This window comes from Terrapene carolina, unplaced genomic scaffold, assembly GCF_002925995.2.
Source record: "Terrapene carolina triunguis isolate 2854851 unplaced genomic scaffold, T_m_triunguis-2.0 Scaffold139, whole genome shotgun sequence".
NCBI classification, from domain to species: Eukaryota; Metazoa; Chordata; order Testudines; family Emydidae; genus Terrapene; species Terrapene triunguis.
The window spans coordinates 2167046-2190083 of NW_020664490.1; the positions used below are offsets into that span (position 1 = coordinate 2167046).

Sequence of the window (23038 nt, forward strand, 5' to 3'; positions counted from 1 at the left end):
GCCCCGTGGGCTGGGGCCGCCGCGCCGGGAGCTCTCAGCTGCGCGCTGCCCCAGGGCCCAGGGAGGAAAGGTGAGTGGCGCCGGCGGCGCCGGCTTGCCGCGGTTCCCCCAGCGCGGCTGCCCTGTCCTCGCTTTTGGGTCTTTAAATAGCCGTCTGGGGGGAAATCCCGGACATTTTTAGCTTTTTACAAATTCCCCCCGGACGGCTATTTAAAGACCCAAAAGCCGGACATGTCCGGGGAAACCCGGACATATGGTAACCCTAAAGTTGGTGTTTTTTGCCTTTTGCTTTGGTGCACAGGCTCCCACAAGGGAAGTTATTTCTTGTGCAGATCTTGTAACTCTGGGTCAGCCTCTGGAGTAAATTTTTCTCTGACTCAGACCTACATATAAGCACACCACCAGCCTCACTGTCCTGCTTGCACAGCCATGAGTGATTCACTCTTTGCTGAACTTGGGCACTTTTATTCCCCTTGGAAAACATGTGCATTAGCACTGGTCCACTAAATGCACAGCCACTCTGTCTTTTAAAAAAACCCACAGATGAACTGGATTAGTGATGTTTAAGAATTAATATCAGTGGGCCAAATCCTGAGAGCTCCAGCTCCTCCTGACATCAATGTATGTACTGATGTATCTCAGCAACAGAGTTAAGCCAATGAAAGTTAACGTTAGTTTCTCACACATACTACATCACTAGAAAAAACATCTACACCCTCCAAAGAAAATAACTAAATAGAAATTGGTAGCTGGAGCAACAGAATGGTACCTGAAAGAATAAATGGCAAAAGAGGCAAGCAACTTGGGGCTAGTCTGAAGACAGAAGGCAATTCAGTTGGACAAGTCAGGGAGATAAATTCTTACGTTCATAAAGCAACACAAGATTTGTAATATTGGTTCAAAACTGTTGGTCTAGCCAGTCTGGTATTCTTCTAGCAATTGCCAATACCTGATGCTTCAATGGAAGATGAAATTCACCCACTATGAAGCAAGCCAAATGTGTCAGAGATACACATGTTGGTAAAAATCCCTCCCTGACCTTTTATAGCTTATGTCCTGAAGTATAAGATTGAATTACACTTACACTTTTTATCTATGCCAGGGTATCTTAATGATGATCTTGCTCAAGGAATTGAAATTTAGCAAAACATTTTAAAGATTACCTGAAAAAAATGGGTTTGTGCCTTTGTTTTGTTTCTTTAGGCCTGATAAAAAATAATCTGCTTGTTTGCCACACTAGAAGGGCAGCTCTTATTATTTTTATTTTTCCTGGAAGATTCTATATATGACTGGAGAACTAATAGGACTATGAAATAACAAGCAGAAAGGAAGTGAAACCTAACAAACTGAAAGGAGAAGTGATTTTTTTTGGTCAGGCTGTTTACCATCCTTCATTGGTTCTTTTTTACTATTCTAACTCAAACACCCAAACCACACGTGGGAGAAAAAACGTTCATAGTTAAAGGCTCAAACGTCAATTAAGGTGTGAGAATGCTCCTATTACAGGTCTCTGGTCCTCCAAGGAAACTCCAGCAAAAAACAAACAGAGAAGGTAAGTCTTGATACTACTGATCTTTCTGCAGTTTAAACAAGCAGAATATTTTTAAAAAATAGAATTACATAATAAATGACCAGAAAAAAAAGCACAAATCCAATTTTTCATTTTTTCCTCTGCAGGCCACCTTCAAAATGTTCAGACACTAAATTGTAATTAGATACACCTCTAGCCCGATAGAACGCTGTCCTCGGGAGCCAAAAAAGCTTACCGCGTTATAGGTGAAACCGCGTTATATTGAACTTGCTTTGATCCGCCGGAGTGCGCAGCCCCGCCCCCCCCGGAGCACCGCTTTACAGCGTTATAGCCGAATTCTTGTTATATCGGGTCGCGTTATATCGGGGTAGAGGTGTACTACAGTATTACATGGGTTTACAGTTATCTACAGATGCAAAGTGGTAGGAAATACTAAGTAAGCTGGACTCTCTCCCCTAACATGGAAACTGCAGTCAGGAAAGCAATGCATTGTTAACAGGTACAAAATGAAGTGTTCTTTAAAAAAAGTACATTATGGTGTTCAATAAAGAAGAGAGTTAGAACTGCATAAGAGAGCATTCTCATTGACTGCCTTTGAATTGCAAGGATGAATCTTTTGACAACAGAAAATGCTCAAGTTTTCACTCATAAGGAACATTTCTTCAAACTAGGTCTGTGGAATGCTCTAAGTCTATGGCTTGACACTGTACCTCACAGATGTCCTTGAGATGTTTGATATAGACTCTCTCCGTGTTCATTATTTCTTGTATCACATTGGTTCTCATCTGATCCTTGTTTTCAGCAATTTTTTGGCGATGTTTGCTAGCATCTGCATGTTGCTCTTCATCCTGGATGCTACCACAATTTTCTCCAAGTTCTTCCTGATTAACTCGTAGCTGCATTCATAACAGAAAAGACAGCTAGAGTAGTGCAGCAAGGTGTTACAAAAACAAATGTTAACAATTATTACAAACTTTATTTAATTACAATAAAGGCAGCTCATAACTGATTATTAATTATTATTAATATTATATAACTGGTCTCCAGTCCTAATAAGGTCTATCATGTAACTCTTATGCAAGTATTTCCACTGGCTACTAATGTAAAGGTTTCAGTAATGGGCCCACTCTTTCTTTCTGGGTACCCATACGGCCTTCATCACCATAGTATCCGAAGGTCATCATATAAATGTTGCCTGTATTTTTTGTTAACAGAAGTGCAGATTTATTAGAGACCATGAGCAGTGGGCGCTCATTGCCAATACTCAAATAAGTAAATTGTGGCTTTATTTTTCATGTTAAATTCGGATGACACTGATCTGAAGTAATCAGTTACAGTCATTTCTTCTTTCCCCAATTGTCCTCCTTTCCCAAAGAATGGGGCACTCACACTGATATCTAAAGTTAAAAATACATTTTTCTGAAGTGAGAGTATCAGAAGAGAATGCTGAGTAGAACAGATGTTCCCACCTCCATCCCCAAAACTGCTTTGCTCTTTCTGTACATATTGACCACTCTTGAGTGGTATTAGTGCTGGTTCCTTTACCTCCATGGGACATAGTCCAAATAATAATGATAATGATAAGCTGGGTCTCTGTCCTCATTTCTATTTGGATTTTGAAAGGGTTACCCAGGAGTAAGTGACAGTAATATGTGGCCAAGTAGATTGCAAATATTTGGGCCTGATTCTCTTTTGCCCTGTCCCTTGTGTAGTCTTTTATGCCTGTGAAAAGTGGTCATAAGGAGTTACAATTTTGATTTGCAAATGCAAGGCAGTGGAGAATCAGGCACTTAATTTCAATTTAATATTGGTTTGGGGCATTCAGCATGAACCAAGGATATAAAGATATGAATGCTTAATCGAGAATAGCAACATTTAACAAAATAAAACAAACCATTGTTATATTGACATTTTACCAGGAAACTGATGTAAAGCTGCAATAATGCAGTGGTGAATCAGGCCCTCGTTGTAGAAAAGAAACAGACGTAGGTTACTAACCCTGACAAAGCTAGCTGGAAACCAGGCTTCCTTGTCTTCATTTCTTCCCCACCACCAGTCTTTGTTGGAAGCTTCAAGGACTCTGATGACGTCCCCAGCTTTAAAGCCTAGCTCTTGATCATCCATAGTCACGTGGTCCCACAGTGCCTCTGCATAGACCATGCTGCCATCACTTATTAGCTGAAATGGGGGCGGGGGGAGAGTTGGTGAAGGACAAAAGCTCAGCAAAGACCAATCTGTAGACTGCTAGAAAACTAAACAAGCATAATTAAACAAAAAGGAGATAAATAAATACAACCTGTTTCAGGATGAGCTGAGTATTTTGAGAAATCTGTCCTTGTATAATTATCTGTCTGAGAAATTAGATAATGCAGCAAAAAGGTCTGGATCCCAGACTTGACCAAGCTTGAGTACAGTTATATGAGGCATCATCACTTTAACCAAAAGGTTAGACATACTGGAAAGTATCCTCCTCTTACCTCATTAATTGCTAGCTGTTCCCCTCCAGGCTGCAGGTATCTAGGGCTGGGCTGGCAGAGCTCCTCATAACTGTAATCCTCCTCACTACCATTGTCATCAACTAAGGCAGAAGATTCAGTTTCACCATCTGTAACAACTAAAACAATAGTGACAGGCTTGAAACAGAGTAATTTGGTTTAATCAAAGACAAGCAAACATACAAAAACAATTTAATAAAAAATGTGAACATAAAACTGCCAATAGGCTAAGGCAAAACCCCTTAGAAAGTGCCTTTGCTCTTGAAAATATAACACCACCACATTTACTTAGGGAGTAATTTTCCTCTCATTTACACACCCATACAAATTGGGAATAACCCCACTGAAGCAAACAGAGCTACACAGAAGTAGACCTGGATGTAAACCATTAAAATTTTTGGGCCTGTGTCACAGGTAGGTAGATACAGTAGTTTCCTGCAGGGTCCCTGGTTCAGAGGAAAAAACTTAGGTCCAGATTTTAAAAGGTATTTAGGTGTTGTTGAGCTCAGTATTCCACTGCCTAACTTATTTAGGAGCCTAAGGCCTGGTCCACACTACCCCCCCACTTCGGACTAAGGTACGCAAATTCAGCTACGTTAATAACGTAGCTGAATTCGAAGTACCTTAGTCCGAACTTACCGTGGGTCCAGACGCGGCAGGAAGGCTCCCCCGTCGATGCCGCGTACTCCTCTCGCTGAGCTGGAGTACCGGCGTCGACGGCGAGCACTCCCGGGATCGATCCGGGATCGATTTATCGCGTCTAGACAAGACGCGATAAATCGATCCCAGAACATCGATTGCCTGCCGTCGGACCCGGAGGTAAGTGTAGACATACCCTAAGTTAATTTTCAAACAGGGTTTAGGCACTTAGGAGCCTCAATCCCATCGACTGTCAAAAACAATTTAGGCTCAAAAGTGCCTAAGTCTCTTTTGAGAATGACACTTAGGGTACGTCTTCACTACCTGCCGTATCGGCGGGTAGCAATCGATTTATCCGGGATCGATATATCGCGTCTTGTTAAGACGCGATATATCGATCCCCGAACGCGCTCACCGTTGACTCCGGAACTCCACCAGAGCGAGCGGCGGTAGCGCAGTCGACGGGGGAGCCGCAGCCATCGATCCCGCGCCATGTGGACCCCAGGTAATTCGATCCAAGATACTTTGACTTCAGCTACACTATTCGCGTAGCTGAAGTTGCGTATCTTAGATCGATCCCCCCCCCTCGCTCTCCCTTCCCCTGAAGCCAGAAGGGACTCAGCTCGAGCTGGTGGCCTGGTGAGCTCAGGAAGCTTGGCTGACCAACAGTCGAGGGGTTGGGCCAGTGCTAGTGTTACCAACTATCTAATTGCAGAAAATCGAACACCCTTGCCCTGACCCCTGCCCCGCCCTGAGGCCACACCTCTGCCCCACCCCTTCTCTGAGGCCCCGCCCCTGCTCACTCCATCTTCCCTCCCTCCGTTGCTCACTCTCCCCCACCCTTCCTCATTCGCTCATTTTCACCGGGCTGGGGCAGGGAGTGGGGTGCAGGGGGGGATGTGAGGGCTCTGTACTCTGAGGTGGGGCCGGGGATGAGGGGTTTGGGGTACAGGAGGGGGCTCAGGGCTGGGGCAGGGTGTTGGGGTGCGGGAGGGGATTGGGGCACATGCTCTGGGTAGCACTTACCTCAGCCAGATTCTGGAAGCAGCCAGCATGTCCCTCCGGCTCCTATGTGAAGGGGCGGCCATGGGGCTCTGAACACTGCCCATGCCTGCAGGCGCTGCCCCCTGCAGCTCCCATTGGCTGCAGTTCCCAGCCAATGGGAGCTGTGGAGCCGGCACTCGGGGTAGGAGCAGCACGCAGAGCCCTGTGGCTGCCCCTTCACCTAGGAGCCGGAGGGACATGCTGGCCGCTTCCAGGAGCCACGCAGAGCTGGGTACGGAGCCTGCCAGCCCCGCTGCACTGGCAGCACTGCCAACCATACTTTTAACGGCCTGGTCAGTGGTGCTGACCGGAGCCACAAGGGTCCCTTTTTGACTGGGTGTTCTGGTCGAAAACTGGACACCTGGCAACACTAGCCGGTGCTTGGACTGGCCTGGGGGTCGGGCCAGTACTTGGGCTGGCCGGTGGCCCGGGGGTCAGGCTGGTGTTGGGCTGGCCGGTGGCCCTGGCAGCTGAGGCAGGAAGGCCAGTGCTCGGGCCGACCGGCGTGGCTAGGGTGGGCTGCCCAGCAGCCACAAGATGCTAGGGCGGGTGGGCCGGGGCTTCTCTGGCCATGGTGCGGGGAGGGGTAGGCTCAAGGCTCCAGGGGGCAGGGATGGAAGGGGCAGGGCCGGAGTAGCCTCCCCGAAGGGGGGATTCATGTGCTGCCCTTGCAGATGGCCTGCAGTGTAATCCTGCATGGAGTAGGCTATGAAGGAGAAAAAAGCAGAGTGTAGAACTAGGTGGGAAATGGTTTTCCTATCCCATTAAAATTTTCAAGATTCAAAAAAAAATTCTCCATTCTGCGGTGGGATGAAATCAAGCGATTTTGAATGTTTTGTTTTTTTGTTTTTTTGGTGAAGAAAGGCAGAAGAGATGGGGAGATTAAGGCACTCACATGGAACCTGGGAGAGTCAGGTTTGGAATCTGCTCTGCCAGATTTGGAAGAGGGACTTGAACCTGACTCTCCTACATCCCAGGTGAGTGACCTAACCAGCAGGCTATTGGCTATTCTAGGTTGGATTTCTCCCTCTCTAACTCTTGTTTTGACCAGAAATTCCATCTTGAAGCTGAAAAACCTCCCCAGCAAAACTTTTGTCAAAAATTATACATTTCCACAAAAAGGTTGTGTTTTTGTTTTTTTTTGACAAATCAGCATTTTTCGACAAAAAGCCAGCCAGCCAAAAAAGTCCCAACCACCTCTACCAGAGAGGCTTGCCTTGCTTTTTGGATCCCACGCAAACAGTCTGTACAGTGTAACCCATAGGTTTTCATGACAGTATAGATAGCCCTGTCTATATTAGTGCTTACACTTGCACCCTTGCAAGCATTTCCACTTATATGGATACTAATTTTTCAAGAGTAATCAAGGCCATAGGATGCAGAGATCAATTAAAACATTTACCTTGTGGCTTTCTTTCTTTAGAAGGGCACAATTTTGCCCTTAGTCTTGACGTAAAACAACACAGTTATTCTACCCACCACAAAACATTTTAAAATACACATTCATATTAATGTCTCATAGAGCTAATAAAGGAGGCTGCAAAATTCCTATTAAAAAGTTGAGATCTCTCAGCCATAGGGTTACAAATCTGAAAACTAATAGAACTATATACTTTAAAAGTGGTATAATTTAAAACTCACTGACATTGCTTTCCCGAAAATCTGTAAATAAATAACATATACAAATCAGCTTCTAGCCTCAAATCTGAAGTGTTAAATTTCATCCCGGATCTCATTTTTACAGCCGCATTGTAACGTCAGTACTGACAACTGGTTTGTTGCAGCAAAGATAGTAGACATAAATACTCTAAAACATTTAACTAAAGATGAAAAAGGAGTGTAATTTTTCGGCTGGTAACTGCTCATTATTCCTTACCAGTCAAGAGGCTTCCATTGCCTTGGTAGCTAGATTTAAAAAACAAACAAACAAAAAAACAACAACCACCAATCACTTACTCTCTGTATCTATTCCTCTAATGTTTACCGGCAGGAGTAAATATTTTACAGATAGGGATGGGTATCCCTGTAGCTCTAATGGATTGCAAAAACTTAAGACAATGTGAGCCTGATTCTGATCTCTATCCAGCTTTCCATTGGTGTAACTGTTGATTGCAGTGGAGTTTACATTATTTACAACAACATGAATATGATCAGAATGAAGCCCAGTGACACTAACACTTGATAATTTTAAATCAGAAACATTACAGAGAATAAGGAAGAGTGAACCTTCTACTCACACATACCCATCTGAAGGCTCTCCAGACTCCAAAATCGTGCCATTTCCCCCCTGGCTACCATGCTGCTGTCAAAAACAACGTACAGAGTAGGGGCTTGGCCTTTAATAGGTGAAGCTTAGTCCTAAAAGATTCACAGAGAACCAGAAAGGCTTAGAGCCTTTGAGCTACTGAAAATTCAGAAACAGCTTATTCATTGCTTTGAGCTTCTGTATGTGCATATCAGGCCAGAGCCTACTTCGAAACTGACAGCTCACTCACTGTTCCTATAGCTGTGGGTTTAGTGGATCAGTGACATCATGGGGTACCCTTAGGGAGGAAGTTACAGAAAAGAAAAAACCTGTATATACAGTGTTCATTGATAATGTACTTACAGTCTACTGCACTGTAGCTAATGACACTGCAATGAAGAATGTTTTTCAGTCCTGTCAGTGCCAGAGAGTGTATTTGCTACTTTTCATTAAAGCAGCTAAATGTGAACTAGAGTTTCAATCTAAATTCAAAGGATACATCTCTTTTACTCCAAGTCACAGGAAAAGGCTATTGGTAGTTGCAATTTCTTCTAGCCATATGCAAAAATATGTCTTCCAATACTGCTTTGCATAACATTGTGCATTTATGATATTATTCCAAAATGTAATGTGTAGGTATAACTATACACCAAAAGGTATTTTTCACAGTTCTTATATGCCGCTGTTACTTCACAAATAAACTGTGGTATATTTGTTTGGTTACAAGTGACTATCACTACATTATAACCCAAATTCTAAACAGCAGCCAATTGCTCTGAGGGGTGATGGGGCAGAGGAGGTGTTCCCTCACTCAGGCCACAGCCTCAGTGTAACTCTACCACAGGGGGTAGAGAAGGAAGGACACGAATAGCCACTTAGCCCTGTCTCCACTCATTCCATAGCCCACTTCAGCAATGACCCCACCAACCCTCTCATGTCAGAGCACAGGGGATGCTATGGAGATTAGCATCTATCATCCCAGCATTGTGCTCCCCTTTGCATAGGGGAATTGCATCGGTTCTAGAGGCAAGGGCAGGATTTGCCCCTACAGTCAAATCATGTACTCTTCAACAACCTGCATTTGTACTAATTTTTTGAAAACTGGTATAAAAAGAAAATCCTGAAATAATTTTAAAAGAAGTCATGGCGCTATATGTCTGTGGATGGGACTCAGAATTACAGATTCTCTATATGGAAACAACGTCGTTTAGCTATGCCAGTCCTGTTACTAGGGGCTGGTTTCTCTAGTAATATGCTCAGAAAACCACCAAGGGACTTTGCATACAGCATATCACAACACCCACAGAAATCACATGGTTTCCTATTGTACCATCTCAGGGAGAGAATGAAATGCCAAACTTATAACACAATATTAATGACGTTTGTTTACTAAAATCCAGGATCTGCTGCATTTTGAAGACAACCAGGGGACATGAAAAATACAGCTCTCCCTTCTGAATCATTGAACTGCACCATAATTCCCTGCTGAGAACAGACTTGCTGAATAATCACAGTTACAATAAGCTACCGTATATTATGAAAAGCACATATACAGCACAGTTGCAAGGTGTCTTGCAATACAAATCAGTAAACAACTAAAAAATGAGTCATCCATAGAAAATTCCTTTGCTTAAGTCATAAAAAGCCCCCAACCCTGGGATCTGCAACAACGACTGAAGAATTCACACTGAACAAGTGCTGTCCAGACAAAATCCTAAAACTATAACATAAAACAGGTTCACCCCTTTGAATTACTCTATCACACCTCTGAGAATGTGAGTAGGCAGGTGAAAAAGGAATAGCATAAAATATGGACAAAAAAATTAAGTTAAGATGGCTAGATCTCACTACATTGAAAACTCCTTTCAGTAGCGACTCAAGGGACCAACAAATATCTGTTTGTTAATTATGGTAGCTGTCTAATATCACCTGGCCTTGGCCTGTGTGAAGTCAATAGTGAACTCTCATTGATTTCAATGTGACCAGCATTTGCCCCAAAAAGTTCTGTATGTCCTTGTGGTCCTAGCCCCATGCTAAGCAAGGCAGCCAAAATATCACATGAGTTATTGTGGGCCAGTTGCTTGTTGCACAAGAGGATTGGGGGAAGGGGAGAAGGAAGGGACTGAGGAAGCACAAATAACTGAGGACACAATCAGACATGCAGAAATCTAAATGACATCAACTGCATCCATAAATAAATGCAGACACAAAAAAAAGAGAGGCCAAAATGAGGCATCCCTCACAATAAGAACACAACTCTGCACCAGCACCTCAGCAGGGCTTGCAGGGTTCTAGGCCATGTATATGAACATGCTGAACATAGATCCAGCCACATTCCACCTCTTTTCAAGTTGTAACAACTGTACAGTTTACACAGTTCCTTCTTTCCTAGGAAGAAAGAAGAAACATCAATACTGCTCAGAAGTTGTTGCTTCAATATAAAAATAAAAACCTAATCTCAGGCTTTGGGTCTTAGAATCAGGTTTTTCCAAGGTAGGATTTCTCATTGTCCTCAAGTCTGCTTCAGAGCCCTGGTCTACACTACGAGGTTAGGTCAAATTTAGCTGCGTTAGGTCAATTTTATAAGCAATGCATCTAAACACCCAAGACTGTTCCGTCAACCTAAAGGGCTCTTAAAATCAACTGCTGTACTCCTCCCAGGCGAGGGGAGTAGTGCTAAAATCGACCTTGCTGGGTCGAATTTGGGGTAGTGCCAATGAAATTCGACGGTATTGGCCTCCGGGAGCTATTCCAGAGTGCTCCAATGTGATCGCTCTGGACAGCACTTTGAACTCCGATGCACTAGCCAGGTACACAGGAAAAGCCCCAGGAACTTTGAATTTCATTTCCTGTTTGGTCAGCGTGGTGAGCTCAGCAGCACAGGTGACCATGCAGTCCCAGATTCGCGAACAAGCTCCAGCATGGAGTGAATGGGAGACACTGGATCTGATTGCTGTATGGGGAGAAGAATCTGTGCAGGCAGAACTCCGATCAAAAAGAGGAAATGCTAATATATATGCCAAAATCGCACAGGCCATGGTGGAGAGAGGCTACAACAGGGACACACAGCAGTGCCGCATGAAAGTTAAGGAGCTCAGGCAAGCCTACCAAAAGACAAAGGAGGCAAACGGTCACTCTGGGTCAAAGCCCCATACATGCCGCTTCTATGATCAGCTGCATGGCATTCTGGGGGGACGGACCCTACCACTATCCCACCACTGTCTGTGGACACCTGCAAGGGGGGAGTCTCACGCAACAGGGAGGAGGATTTTGTGAATGAGGAAGAGGAGGAGGAGGAGAAGAATGCGCAGCAGGCAAGCGGAGAATCCGTTCTCCCCAGCAGCCAGGACCTTTTCCTCACCCTGGAGCCAAGACCCTCCCAAGGTGGGTTCCCGGACCCTGAAGCTGGAAAAGGGAAAAGATCAGAATATGTAAAAAAAAAAAAAAAAAAAATGGCAAATTAACTATGTGACCTTCCATTATTCATTGGAACTACTTAAAAACTCTCTGCAACCACTGCCAGATCATTTCCCAATATTTGTGGTATGGCCCCGACAGAACCTTATTTTCCTTTACTTTCCATCTTTTTCCTGCACAGTAGCCGACCCCACCATGAAACTCTGATTGGCTGTGGGTGAGGGAGAGTTGTCATTTAAATCCTCTCATGTCCAGCTAGCATGAACTGTAACTCCAAATCAAACAAGAGTCAAGTCTGTTGGGAAATTCTGAATATTGAATCTAAATTCCCACCAAACATGTTCCTGCTACCCCTAACAAGAACATCATCTCTACTTGTGCCACTTGCATATCAGAGACCCAAAAAACAGCTTTTAGTGGGTGTACACTATGCCCAGGGGTGAAAGTGAGCCGGTACGGCGTACTGGTAAGAAGCCGGTACTGGCCCGTACACAGCAGTGCTTTAACGTCCCTGCCCCTTCCCCACCGTCCGTAGGGACCCCGTACTGGCAGGGCCACCGACAGGGGAGGCAAAAGGGGCAACGATGTTAAAGCGCTGCCGCCGCACTTTAACGTCATTGCCCTTTTCCCCCTCCCGGCCGCTGACGGGAGGGGGGTGAAAAGGCAGCTGCCCCAGGGCTGGCGATTTAAAAGGGTCCGGGGCTCTTGGCCACCGCCACTGCTACCGCAGCAGCAGCCGGAGCCCCGGGGCCTTTTAAATTGCTGCCAGAGCCCCAGGTGGCGGGGGCCAGGCAGCGCGGATGGGCTGGCTGGGGGAGGTGGAGCCCCCAGCCCTGCATCCCTTCCGCCCGAGGCCCTGCCCCTTCTGTGGGCCAGAGCCGCCCTCGTACTGGTAAGCATTTATTTTTACTTTCACCCCTGACTATATCTATAATTTCATATTAGGTAACACAAAATAAAACTTTCCTGTAACTAAGAAAAAATAGATATATTGCTCTTGCTGTCTCCTAATATTCCACCCACTTGCCATCAGGGCTTTGATTTAGAAAGCTATTCACGTATGACTTTTGTAGTTATAATAACTAGTTTGCTAACGTAATATCTAGGTATGACCAGCATTGCTTTGATTTCACTCCTTTCCCAAATGACAGAAATCCTTACTTTCATAATCTGTTATCCTCAAACATTTATATTTATGAAACCTTGGATATACTAAAGCTAAAATAACAAAGAAGAAATTAATCTGAGGTAGCTGTATTTGTTAGCCAATGCTATTTTTCCAAAGATGAAACAGAAAGCATAACTTTAAAAAAAAAAATCCCCACTTTGTGATATTTAAAAGCCTGATTTCTTCATCCTAACTCATGATGGATTAGTTCCTTACTCAGTGAGAAGTCCTACTGGAATCAATGGGATTACTCATGGAGAGAGGTACTACTTAATCATTTCAACTGGACTATAAATTCTTCTACACTTAGAACTGTCTCCAATATTGTAATATATATACACACACACACAATCTCAATACTACAGCCAGTAATTCCCAAATTGTGGTCCATGGAGCACCTGCTAGTGATCGGAGAACTGGCTGGTCCCATTTCTAGCTGTGAAATTACATTAGAAGAGGCTAAAGGTACCTTGAATACTTACCTAATATTACTTTTCCATCTCAGTGATTGTCTTCTGTGGATTTTAGCATGCAGTATGTAAATACCCTGATAGCTAAAATAATGTATTTGTGGATTAAGGGTCTTCCTTCCCTGGAATTTAGATAAAGTTGCATGATCTAGTTAACAATTCGACTTGGAACTGGTATGAATCTGCAACAAATACAGGCTCCTGAAAAATTATTTGATTAATGATCTTAATTTTTTAAAAAAAGAAACACTGAAAGTGCTATTTGATAAGATCTTCCACTTCAGTCACAGTAGATCCTGATTTCAACACTACTTACTCCATGTATATATGGAGCAGTACAGTGAAGATTTGTAAGTGGCTTTACAGCAGCTATTCTTTAGAATACTGAAGTGAAGGGGCCTGAAGTGAAGAATGCACTTTGACTTTTTAGGCCCTTGATAATGAAAAATGAGTAAAATTGTTCTCTAGTATCTGAAAAAAGACAGATGGTATTGACCAAGCTCCTTTTTAACATCTCCTGCCAATTAATGATTTATGAGACGATACTATTGTTCTTGCTATCAGCTTGAGATAATGTGGCAAGTAAGTGCTAATGATAAGCAGAACTGGAGAATAAATGTAAGGTGCAAATCAAAAGGACATTAAAAGACACTGCTTCAAAAAGGCATTTGATTTTACAGTCCTTTCTAAGGATTTGTACTTTACATAAAACTGGATAAATGTCATGGGCTACATTCATTCTTGTAGTAAGCAGGTGCAACTCCCATACAAATCTCTGGGACAAATCCTTTGGTGATTTAGGGTTTTTCTACATTGGAAATTAATCTGAATTAACTAAAGGCGTGAATTTAAAGTGCTTAGTTAAAGTTCATTAAATCCCTCTCTGAACACTCTCTTTCAGCAGTTGCCACTTGACTTCTGAATGAGAGCCTCCACACAAAGGCTTAGTGTGCTTTAATGGGCTTTAAACTTATACCTTAAGGGCACGTCTTCGCTAGCTACGTGGCAGCGCTTTAACGTGGCCGTGTAGTCGTGGCATAGTGACCTCCACGAGAGGAATAGCTCCCAGAGCTGGTGCACTGTCTACACTGGCACTTTACAGCGCTGAAACTTGCAGCACTCTGGGGGGTGTTTTTTCACACCCCTGAGCGAGAAAGTTGCAGCGCTGTCAAGTGCCCGTGTAGACAAGCCCTTAGTTAATGCAGCCTACCTTTCCACAAGCCTTCAGTGAGCAGTAGGGAGTACATGGATTGAAATATGAGTACAAGCAGTAAAGGGGAGCAACTTGAATCAATTTACCATTCAGTGGGTGTGCAACACAAGTGTAACTTGAGCATAGCAGGACAAGCACTAACAGGAAGGTATAAAATAAAGCAGCTTCATCATAAGCTACTTTACCATTTGCATCAATTTACATCCTATGTGTAGTTTACACCCACCATCCAAGGCACTGATGAATTGGCCCATTCTCGTAACACATTTGGTTTGTAACCCCTTAAAAAGACCTGTAAAACTTACCATTAGATGCTCTCATTTGCCGCCTCCGTCCCACTCGATCCAGGCCAATGGGGGTGCTTTGTGAAAAGGTGAAGGGCCGGAACCTGGCTGAAACAGCTTTATATGGGGGAACTTGGTGGGCTGGAACAGGAGGCCGTGTTATTGGCTACAGAGAGAAAAAAGAAAATCCATTATTATTAGTAGTAAAAGCTACTAGTAAGCCAAAGACAGCTACAGGTATGAAACAGGGTTTCCTTACACTCTCAAGCTGACTATATGGACACTAAGAACCCCTAGTTCAAGCAGTCATTAAATTGATTGACCACCACATTCCATACACAATATTATGGTAAATATCTTATAGCATTAAAGTTCTCGGTTATATTAAAAACTCCATAACCTTCTGTTACGTTTAGTGACACTGTATATTCTGCTTTTCAGTCTTCACTCCATAATATTCCATGTCTAAAATGCTCTGGTAGCTAACATCTCAGAACAGTTTACTGTAATGTTAGCCAACTGTAAATATGTAACAGAATGGAAACACTGAAAAGAAAAATAATAGAAATTATACAACCAGGTGTGTTAATTTCCCAGAATGTTGTTCGAGATAAATGTCCTGCTGCTGAGGAACATACTTTATAGTTAAACCAAAAAAAGAATCTTAACCCTGATTTTTTTCTTAGAGCTTGTCTGCATGGCCCCTGGACTACAGGGGTGTGAACTGAAGTGTTGCACTGTCACTGCCCTGTGTAGATCCTGCCAGCATGAACTAAAAGGTACCTAGATCACGGTAATGTAGTCCTGTTTGAAACAGGACTACATTAACGCAAATTAGGCACCTTTTAGCTTCTCCTGCAGACCAACATAGCTACTGCCATTCATGAAGGTGGTTTTATGATGTCGACAGGTGAGCTCTCTCCTGTCGGCATAGCGGCTACACGAGCGATCTTACAGCAGTGCAGATGCATCGGTACAGCTGTGCCGCTGTAAGCTCACTAGTGTAGACATGGCCTTAGCCTCTTAATTGTTTTTCCTCTTAGGCTTGTAAATTAAGCATATAGAAACACCAGAGCCTCTCTATGAACTATTTGTCGACCCACTGGTATGACACAAGTGATTTACTATTGCTTGAAAGCTTTTTCCCCCCACACGAAGTTGTCAGACAAAACAAAACGAGTTAACAGCACTTTTTTCACATTCCACTGATGTTCAACACTTTCAAAAAAAAATCTGCTACATGAAAATTAGGCTTTAAAAGCTCTTTATGAAATAGTTCTGATATATGTGTTCCTCAATCATAAGTCTTTTTCATACATTTTAAGTAGCAATTTAACTACCAAACACCGGACTGAAAAATATCTTGATATATTTTAATATGATCTAATTATTATTTCATTCTTTACTAATTATTTTCTCCTATGGTATATCAATATCTCAGAACTGCACTACTGAACTAAAGCAAGAAAAGCAACTCCAAATTGTTCCATAACAAACACCCAATATCCGCAATGCCAATTACTTTTAATGTATTTATTCCTGGGCAATTATAATTTAACCATTAAAGTCTTGATCCTGATCCCTTTGTAGGCAACAGAAGAACTGCCATTGAACTTCAATGGGAGCAGGATTGAGACCTAAATGTCCCTTGTTATGGTCATTAAAATGTACCTACCTTGGAAGTTGTCACATATTTTTGGTCTTAACTCCAAAAACAATGTATTTATTTAATCCCATCTTTGTGGCAGCAAAGCTGCAATTAAAAAAACCTATTCTGTTCTTTGACTCTTCGTTAACTGATGCATGGAAGCTACAAGAGGAAAGCACTGATTTGTTTCCAGTGGGAAACAGGTGAGGTTATTTTTAAATAAGTTGCACACTGTAGCAACAATTGGTTTTAAAAAAAATGACAACATATTCCTGAAATCCTTGAGGTAAGTCTCAAAAAATATGGGACACCTATCAAGGTAGGTTGGACTTAAAGCCCTAACAGTATTAAAGAGCACCTCTTGAAAACCAACTAATATTTATTTACAATTCATGAAGGCATAGATTTGATAATAATGCGAATGGCTCACATGAACACAAAAAGTTAAGTATTTAATTAACTAATTAAACAATATAGATGTTTTATTAGGGACTGCAGCATTGGTCTGTACACAGACAAAACTTCCATTGATTTCAATCCGTTTTGCTGGAAAAGAGTGCAGGAGGATCCAGCTGTTTTTGATCAGGAAAAAGTCAAGGACAACTATATTATACTACAGAGCGAAAGAATTACTGACTACATAAGAATATCCATGTTAAAAAATAGTTTTCACAGGAAACTCTGAAAAACCTGTCATTGTTTTAGCATTCCTATTCAGGGAGTGGGATCATTGTTTCTTTTCAGTGGGGGCCTTGCTTTTAATGACACTGCATTGAATTTCCCAGCATGAGGTAGAGTCTCATGAGGACAATTAAGACTAAGAGCAATCAGGTCTCTTTAACAACTTCAAAGTACTTTTAAAGGAAATGCTATAATTTTTTTCCGTGTTCAATCAATTTAGCAAATGCTTGAACTAGGCGTTCTCAAACCTTTTCGTTACGTGGAGAACATGTTAACAGAGAGACTGCATTGTGGATAGGACTTGAGACCAAAGTTCTCTTACTATCTGTAGAACATGTACAACTAAGCAGGCTTCTTTTCACTGCCTCAACTCTGCTGTAGACTACCTCTAGGGGAGAGAGGGGTGCTTTCATTTCCCAAATTTATTCATTCCTTGACCCCTTAGCACAGCCAACAAAGGGGCCAGTTCAAGTAGTTACTCCTGGGGGCATTCTGCACCAAAAAATTCTGTGCCAAAAAAAATAAAAAATTCTGCACACAGTATTTTAAATTCTGAAAAATTTTGCAAATTTTATTTGTCAAAATACCACCACATAATCACGCCAGTTTCAATTATTTTGGTAATTTATTTCAAAATGCCTGTCTACAAGTATGTCTGTAACAATACAGACAGAAAAAAATTCCCCCAGGAGTAAAGAGTTAAAGAAACCCCTATTACAACCCAGTTCCTGTTTCTCTGCCCCCTTCCACTCCCCCGAAGCCCAGGCACCCAGAGGGAGAAACTGCCCGATGATCGGTCCCAGGCTTGCATGGAGTTTCCTGTGCACCGCCCTCTCCTTCCCTCAGGACATGCTGGGATCTGCAGCTGCCAGGAACCCACTAGCCCCCTCCCCCTCCCCTGTAGTGTCTTCATGTGCGAGCTGGGCTCTGCTGGGTCCAGCAGCCCCTAGTGGCCGCCAACAGCACTGCAGTCCATTTTGTGGAGGAAAGAAAATTCTGCCCGCACAAAGTTAATTTCTGCAAAATTCTGCATTGCACACTAGTGCAGAATTCCCCAAGGAATAAAGTAGTGTATGTTTTTCCTGTATGAACACCTGTCAATTAGAAACTGGACTGAGACCACTAATTTCTCACAAGCTACCCAAGTGCTGTCAGATTATATCAATTTTGTTTAGCTGCTGCTCATAAGCATATTTAAGTGAAAGAGATTGAACCTGAGCCACAGCCCATTAAAGTCAATGGAAAGACTCCATTTCATGTTAGCAAATCCCTGAGACATCCAGTCTGAGATCCTGGTCTGTTCTACAATGTTTTCGAATGGATTATCCATTTAACTATACGTGCGCTAATACCAAGCAGTTCATACCCATAGCTTTTTAAGAGGCTTGGTTTCAAAGGATTATGAATACTTTATTGCATTTATAATATTATTTGTATGCACCTCTCACCTGAATTCTACATCCTGTGTGTTGTAGACTAATCAAAAATACATGTGACCTTATTATAAACAAATAAGCATTTTTAAACAGCTACTGGAAATAACGTCCCAAGAAAGAAAGAGGGTTAGTTTACAATGCAAGCAAGATTATCCAAAAGTCAAGATCTTATGTTATGGTTTTTTTTACGAAAAATTAGAGACAAGGAAAGCGAAACAAAGTATGTGATGTCAGCTTGGAAAAAGAGAAGAAAGGAAAGGAAATGTCCACTCTATTTTCTAGCTTGAAGATAAAGGCAAGGAGGTGGAAGAGTCTTTTGTAGTTTGCAGAGAGCACATCTTATATCTTACTTGTGTCAGCAGATCTTCTATTTCTTCTGTCTGGCTGCTCCCATAGAAACTGACCCCACCTATTACAGAGATGGGTCTTTGTTTTCGCCCTCTTTGGAGACCTACTGTACTGATTTGAGCTGTAGACTCCACAGAAGCCAATCCAGGCTGACTTTCACCATCTACATAGTCTGTTTTCTGAGACTCCACTGCAACTGAATCTTCTGGTATTGAGAAACTCCTGATTGCCAACTGACCATAGTCTGAGAGTGGCCTTGGCCGAGATCTTTTTCCAGAGCCCCATCTTCTGGGAGTGAACTTTTGTGCATCTATCCTTTCTTCATCCTGGGATGGGGACATCCTCCACTGGTCATCAATAACAACCTTTTTAAAGGTGAACAAGTCAAATAAGCCACAGCATTTTCAGATACAGAAAAATTTAAAATATGTTTTTCATACGGCATATGGTTTAACTTGCTATAAAAGTGTTACAGTACCCATAAACAACACCATATTATAATAAATGAAACTGACGCTTCAGGAACAAATTAAATACATAACTTTGCCACAGAAACATTACACTGTATGTAATGGCTAACGATGACCCATCATCATAAGCACGAATTAGGCAAATGAGCATTGCTAACAACATTACTATGATTGGATTATTATCTTCCCAGTGGCAACACCTGACATAAATACCGAATTTGCTGAACAAACAGCCTGAAAATAATGTCTGCACAGAAAATATGATACACGGTTTTCTCTTTTTTAAAAGAGCTTTATGCAAACATTTAACAGAAATGTATTATTCTGCTCTATTTTCCTTTCACAATGAAAAGAGGTAACACTGCAGGCAGCTAACAAGGGTAGGTAGCTATGAACTCGGCGACTGAGCACTGAGTCTGGGAATCAGGGGAACTGAGCTCTAGTCCTGTCTCTACAAGGGACTTAGTGTGTGACAATGAACAAGTCATAGGATCTACTGCTTCAGTCTCTAAAATGAAGATAGCCATGCTTACCCCCTTTTCAAAAGTGTTGTAGATCTGCTGGTGGTATACGTACAGATTGTTAATTACTTTCATGAACAGTGAATTTCAGACAGTTTCATTGTGACTTAGTGTGGGCTTTGGTTCATCACTTCCACAAGGCCAAAGCATGGATGCTTGAAAGGGAAATCTGAACTCTTACTGTGTTGCCTGATTTATAATGTATTTATCTATTTAGAACAATTTACATCTATATAAAATGTAATTGCTAAGATCAACCCACTGAAAATAATGATGTTGCACACGATGGGCCCTCAGGGCAGTGTGTAGGGGAGCAACCCATGGGAATTGCATAGAAAAGGGATGTGGAGTTGAATGGAGGAGAAAAGGCTGCTCAGCTGCTTGCTCATCTACAGTACATAGCCACAGGCATCCTCTGTGCTGCAGCTTAGCACAGGGCAAAATCTGCATGCATTTGGGGTAGTGAACTGTGGAAGAATTTGTAGGGCATGTGGTCTGTGTGTTTTTCTCTTAGTAGAAGTGGTCTTAGCTTACATAGCAAAGTCACTTGTGGGTTAACATAGCAGTTTTTTGGCATTAAGTTCTGCTCTGTGACACCTCCAAAGACAAGCAAAAGATGCATATACAGGTAGTCAAAAAGAGAGAACCAACTGCAGGCCAGCACATCCACCTGCCACACCACCAATACTGGGGGGAAGGAAGCTTGATAGGTGCATAGAGGGATGTCAGCTCTAGAGAACTGCAGGATTCAGTTCAGTGTCCTTAGCTTCTTTCCCTTGGCCTTTGTGTCTTAGTAAGGGAAGCATGTGGCAGAACAGCAGCCCTCCAATTCAACAGAATTGTGTAGGTATATTTTCCCATTCCACAGATTTTTACACCAAAGGCAATAACTTGGCCCTATATTACGGTCTTTGTGTGGTCAACCAAGGCTGCTTCAATGAAACCATCTTTGACCCATGGCGGAGCCAATGGATTGTAACAGAGATTTCAGTCCCTTGTGTCATGATAAATGCAACACAGAAACTCTTTTAAGCAGCTTTAATAGTACACAAGAACCAGAAAAGTGCTGAATCTGCTACAAATGGCATAATGCTCTGTAGCAGAGAAACAACTTAACTTCTTGAACAATTTTGACTGAGAACCAAAAGAGAAAGAGAGAGAAGGAAAATAGTGTCCCTGGGCTGACAACCAACTTGGATGGATGCCTGATGAGATTTCAAACAGCTGAATTAGAAAGCTCTTTAAAAAAGACAGGCTATAATGAATCATTGCTGAGCTAGCAGACTCAGTTGTAATAACTCAAACATACCACAAGCTTGTGCTGTTTGCTTTCACTTCCTTCCTTCCTTCCTCTCTTTCCTCCAGCCTATTTTTTTATTATAGCTTGCATTACAATTTAGAAAATAGGTACTATCTTCTCAGTGCTTCTAAATAACAAATATTTCAGCCTGCCATATTACATTTATGCGAACATTAAAAGATTAGAAATGACACATATTCAGCAAACAAGAAAGCACTTAAGATACAATATTTGGTTGTCAATTAGAGCAGGGCACCATGACATTTCAGCCATTTTCTATTGCTGGAATTTTATATATTCACAGAACACGCACAATCTATGTCTGCCCACCTTTTTGGAAGGCCACCATTATTAAGCAGCCAATTTTTGTTGGTCCTTTGAGTATATCATTGTGTGCAATAATTTTAGGTACTACAAGGAATTTGTAGTCTAAATATTTAATTTGATTATTGCAATAAGAGGGGGGAATCAATACAGGTAGCATTCTGCACTAAATTATTCCACTGACAATGCAAAATTTATTATTATAAATAGAGCAAATAGGTAAACTATGAATTCTATTGCAATTTCTGTAGAGAACAAACAAAATTGATCTCAAACAAATCTATAGATCCTAGCAAATGGCTAGAACTTTAACTGGTGTAAATAAGGTTCGCTCCACTGAAGTCAATGGAGCTATGTCAGTTTGCACCAGCTGAGGATCTGGCATTTAAAAACTACTCCTCTGATAGCAGCAGCAGAACACAGATTTAAGTAAGGTCCTAGAAAGACCTACCTTAGGGTCTGACACGGATAATGGAGCTCCACATACACACTGAGAGAGCAAGGAGTTGACTTGAGTCATTCTATATTTTTGTTTTACATGTGTTTTTTTCTTAGAGATAAACACATCTGAACAGACCTGCAGCGCAACTAGTAAGGCAAAGCATTCATTCCACGACCTTGTACTTTTAGAGTAAGGAAAGAACACGTCACATATCATCTCCTAATCTGCTGTTCACACTCCCATCTTGAGCAATAAACCTGTGCAAACAGACAGACTGTTCACCATTTGCAGCACTCCACCTAAAGTACAGTAGCAGATCCATATAGTAGTGCTTAATTTCTGTTTTCCAATACATGATGCTAAAGTACGTCTATTTTTAGGCCTAGATATGTAATCGATAACATAAAGCACTGATACAACAAAGAACATAATCCTCCCAAAACCAAAATCATAATCTCACTCCCACTGGTGATCAGTTACTTGCTAAGTAGTAGTCCCACTGATGTCAGTGACTTGTGACATCAGTGGGATAACTCATATGTGTGCAGAATGTACAGGACTCAGGCCACTGGGCCCCAGTCTTGATCTCATTTACACTGGTGTAACTCAACTGACTTCAAAGGTGTTACTCCTGCTTTATACTGGTATAAATGAGAACAGATCCACACACATTACTATCATCAGCATTTGTAAAGAGCACTACAGGTGTGCATACTGCTTCATGTAGGGTGAAAATCACCCCTGTGCAATGGGTCCAGCACACACCTATGCACCATTTCAGTACAACTTAAACCACCACCACCTTTGGATGAATGTCAACACTCCAGGGGAATTAAAGGTCTCACTAGGGCTAGGTCCACACAGGAGTCTCCAAAATTATCCTACTGTTGATCTAGTTCTAAAGCAGCTCCATTAGTGCTAGCAATGGGGAATCAGTAGTGTTTTATATTTCTAGTGTAGAGAAGGCTCAAGGCTTTTGTCCTTGCTCAGAGCAGGTCTAGATCACATAACGGTAAGAACACTGGCAGTCGCTCTACACTAGCGCTCATGGCTAGCACCAGTGGAGAAAGCTAATGTTGGGGAAATTTCAGAAAATCCCCAAAGCAGGCACAGCTTGAGGGAGACCTTAACTCCTTGGAGTGCTGAAGTTTCACCTTCCCACAAAGTTTAAAAACAAAATGTCTTAAAAAGAAAATTAGAGAGTTAGGCTGAAAGATCTGTTCTTGTACAGCAAATACTGTATTCAAATCTGTCCACTCTTCCCTTCCCTCATCACATCATGTAAATCTAAAATTAAACTCTTTGGGGCCTTATATTCAGGGCCGGCTCCAGGCACCAGGCACCCAAGCACATGCTTGGGGC

At 42.2% G+C, this 23038-nt stretch overlaps 1 protein-coding gene across 2 annotated transcripts in view; it reads right to left on the reverse strand.

Annotated features, from left to right (window-relative positions):
• Positions 1-23038, reverse strand: part of LOC113406789 (spermatogenesis-associated protein 13-like) — a 71460-nt gene that overhangs the window by 23315 nt on the left and 25107 nt on the right. For both annotated transcript variants that reach the window (XM_026653499.1, XM_026653500.1), the window contains exons 2-6: positions 18622-18984; positions 14528-14672; positions 4009-4145; positions 3530-3709; positions 2242-2427 (exon numbers count right to left, since the gene is read on the reverse strand). In XM_026653499.1, coding sequence (XP_026509284.1) covers positions 2242-2427; positions 3530-3709; positions 4009-4145; positions 14528-14672; positions 18622-18984 — 1011 coding nt within the window. The remainder of the gene's footprint in view (positions 1-2241; positions 2428-3529; positions 3710-4008; positions 4146-14527; positions 14673-18621; positions 18985-23038) is intronic.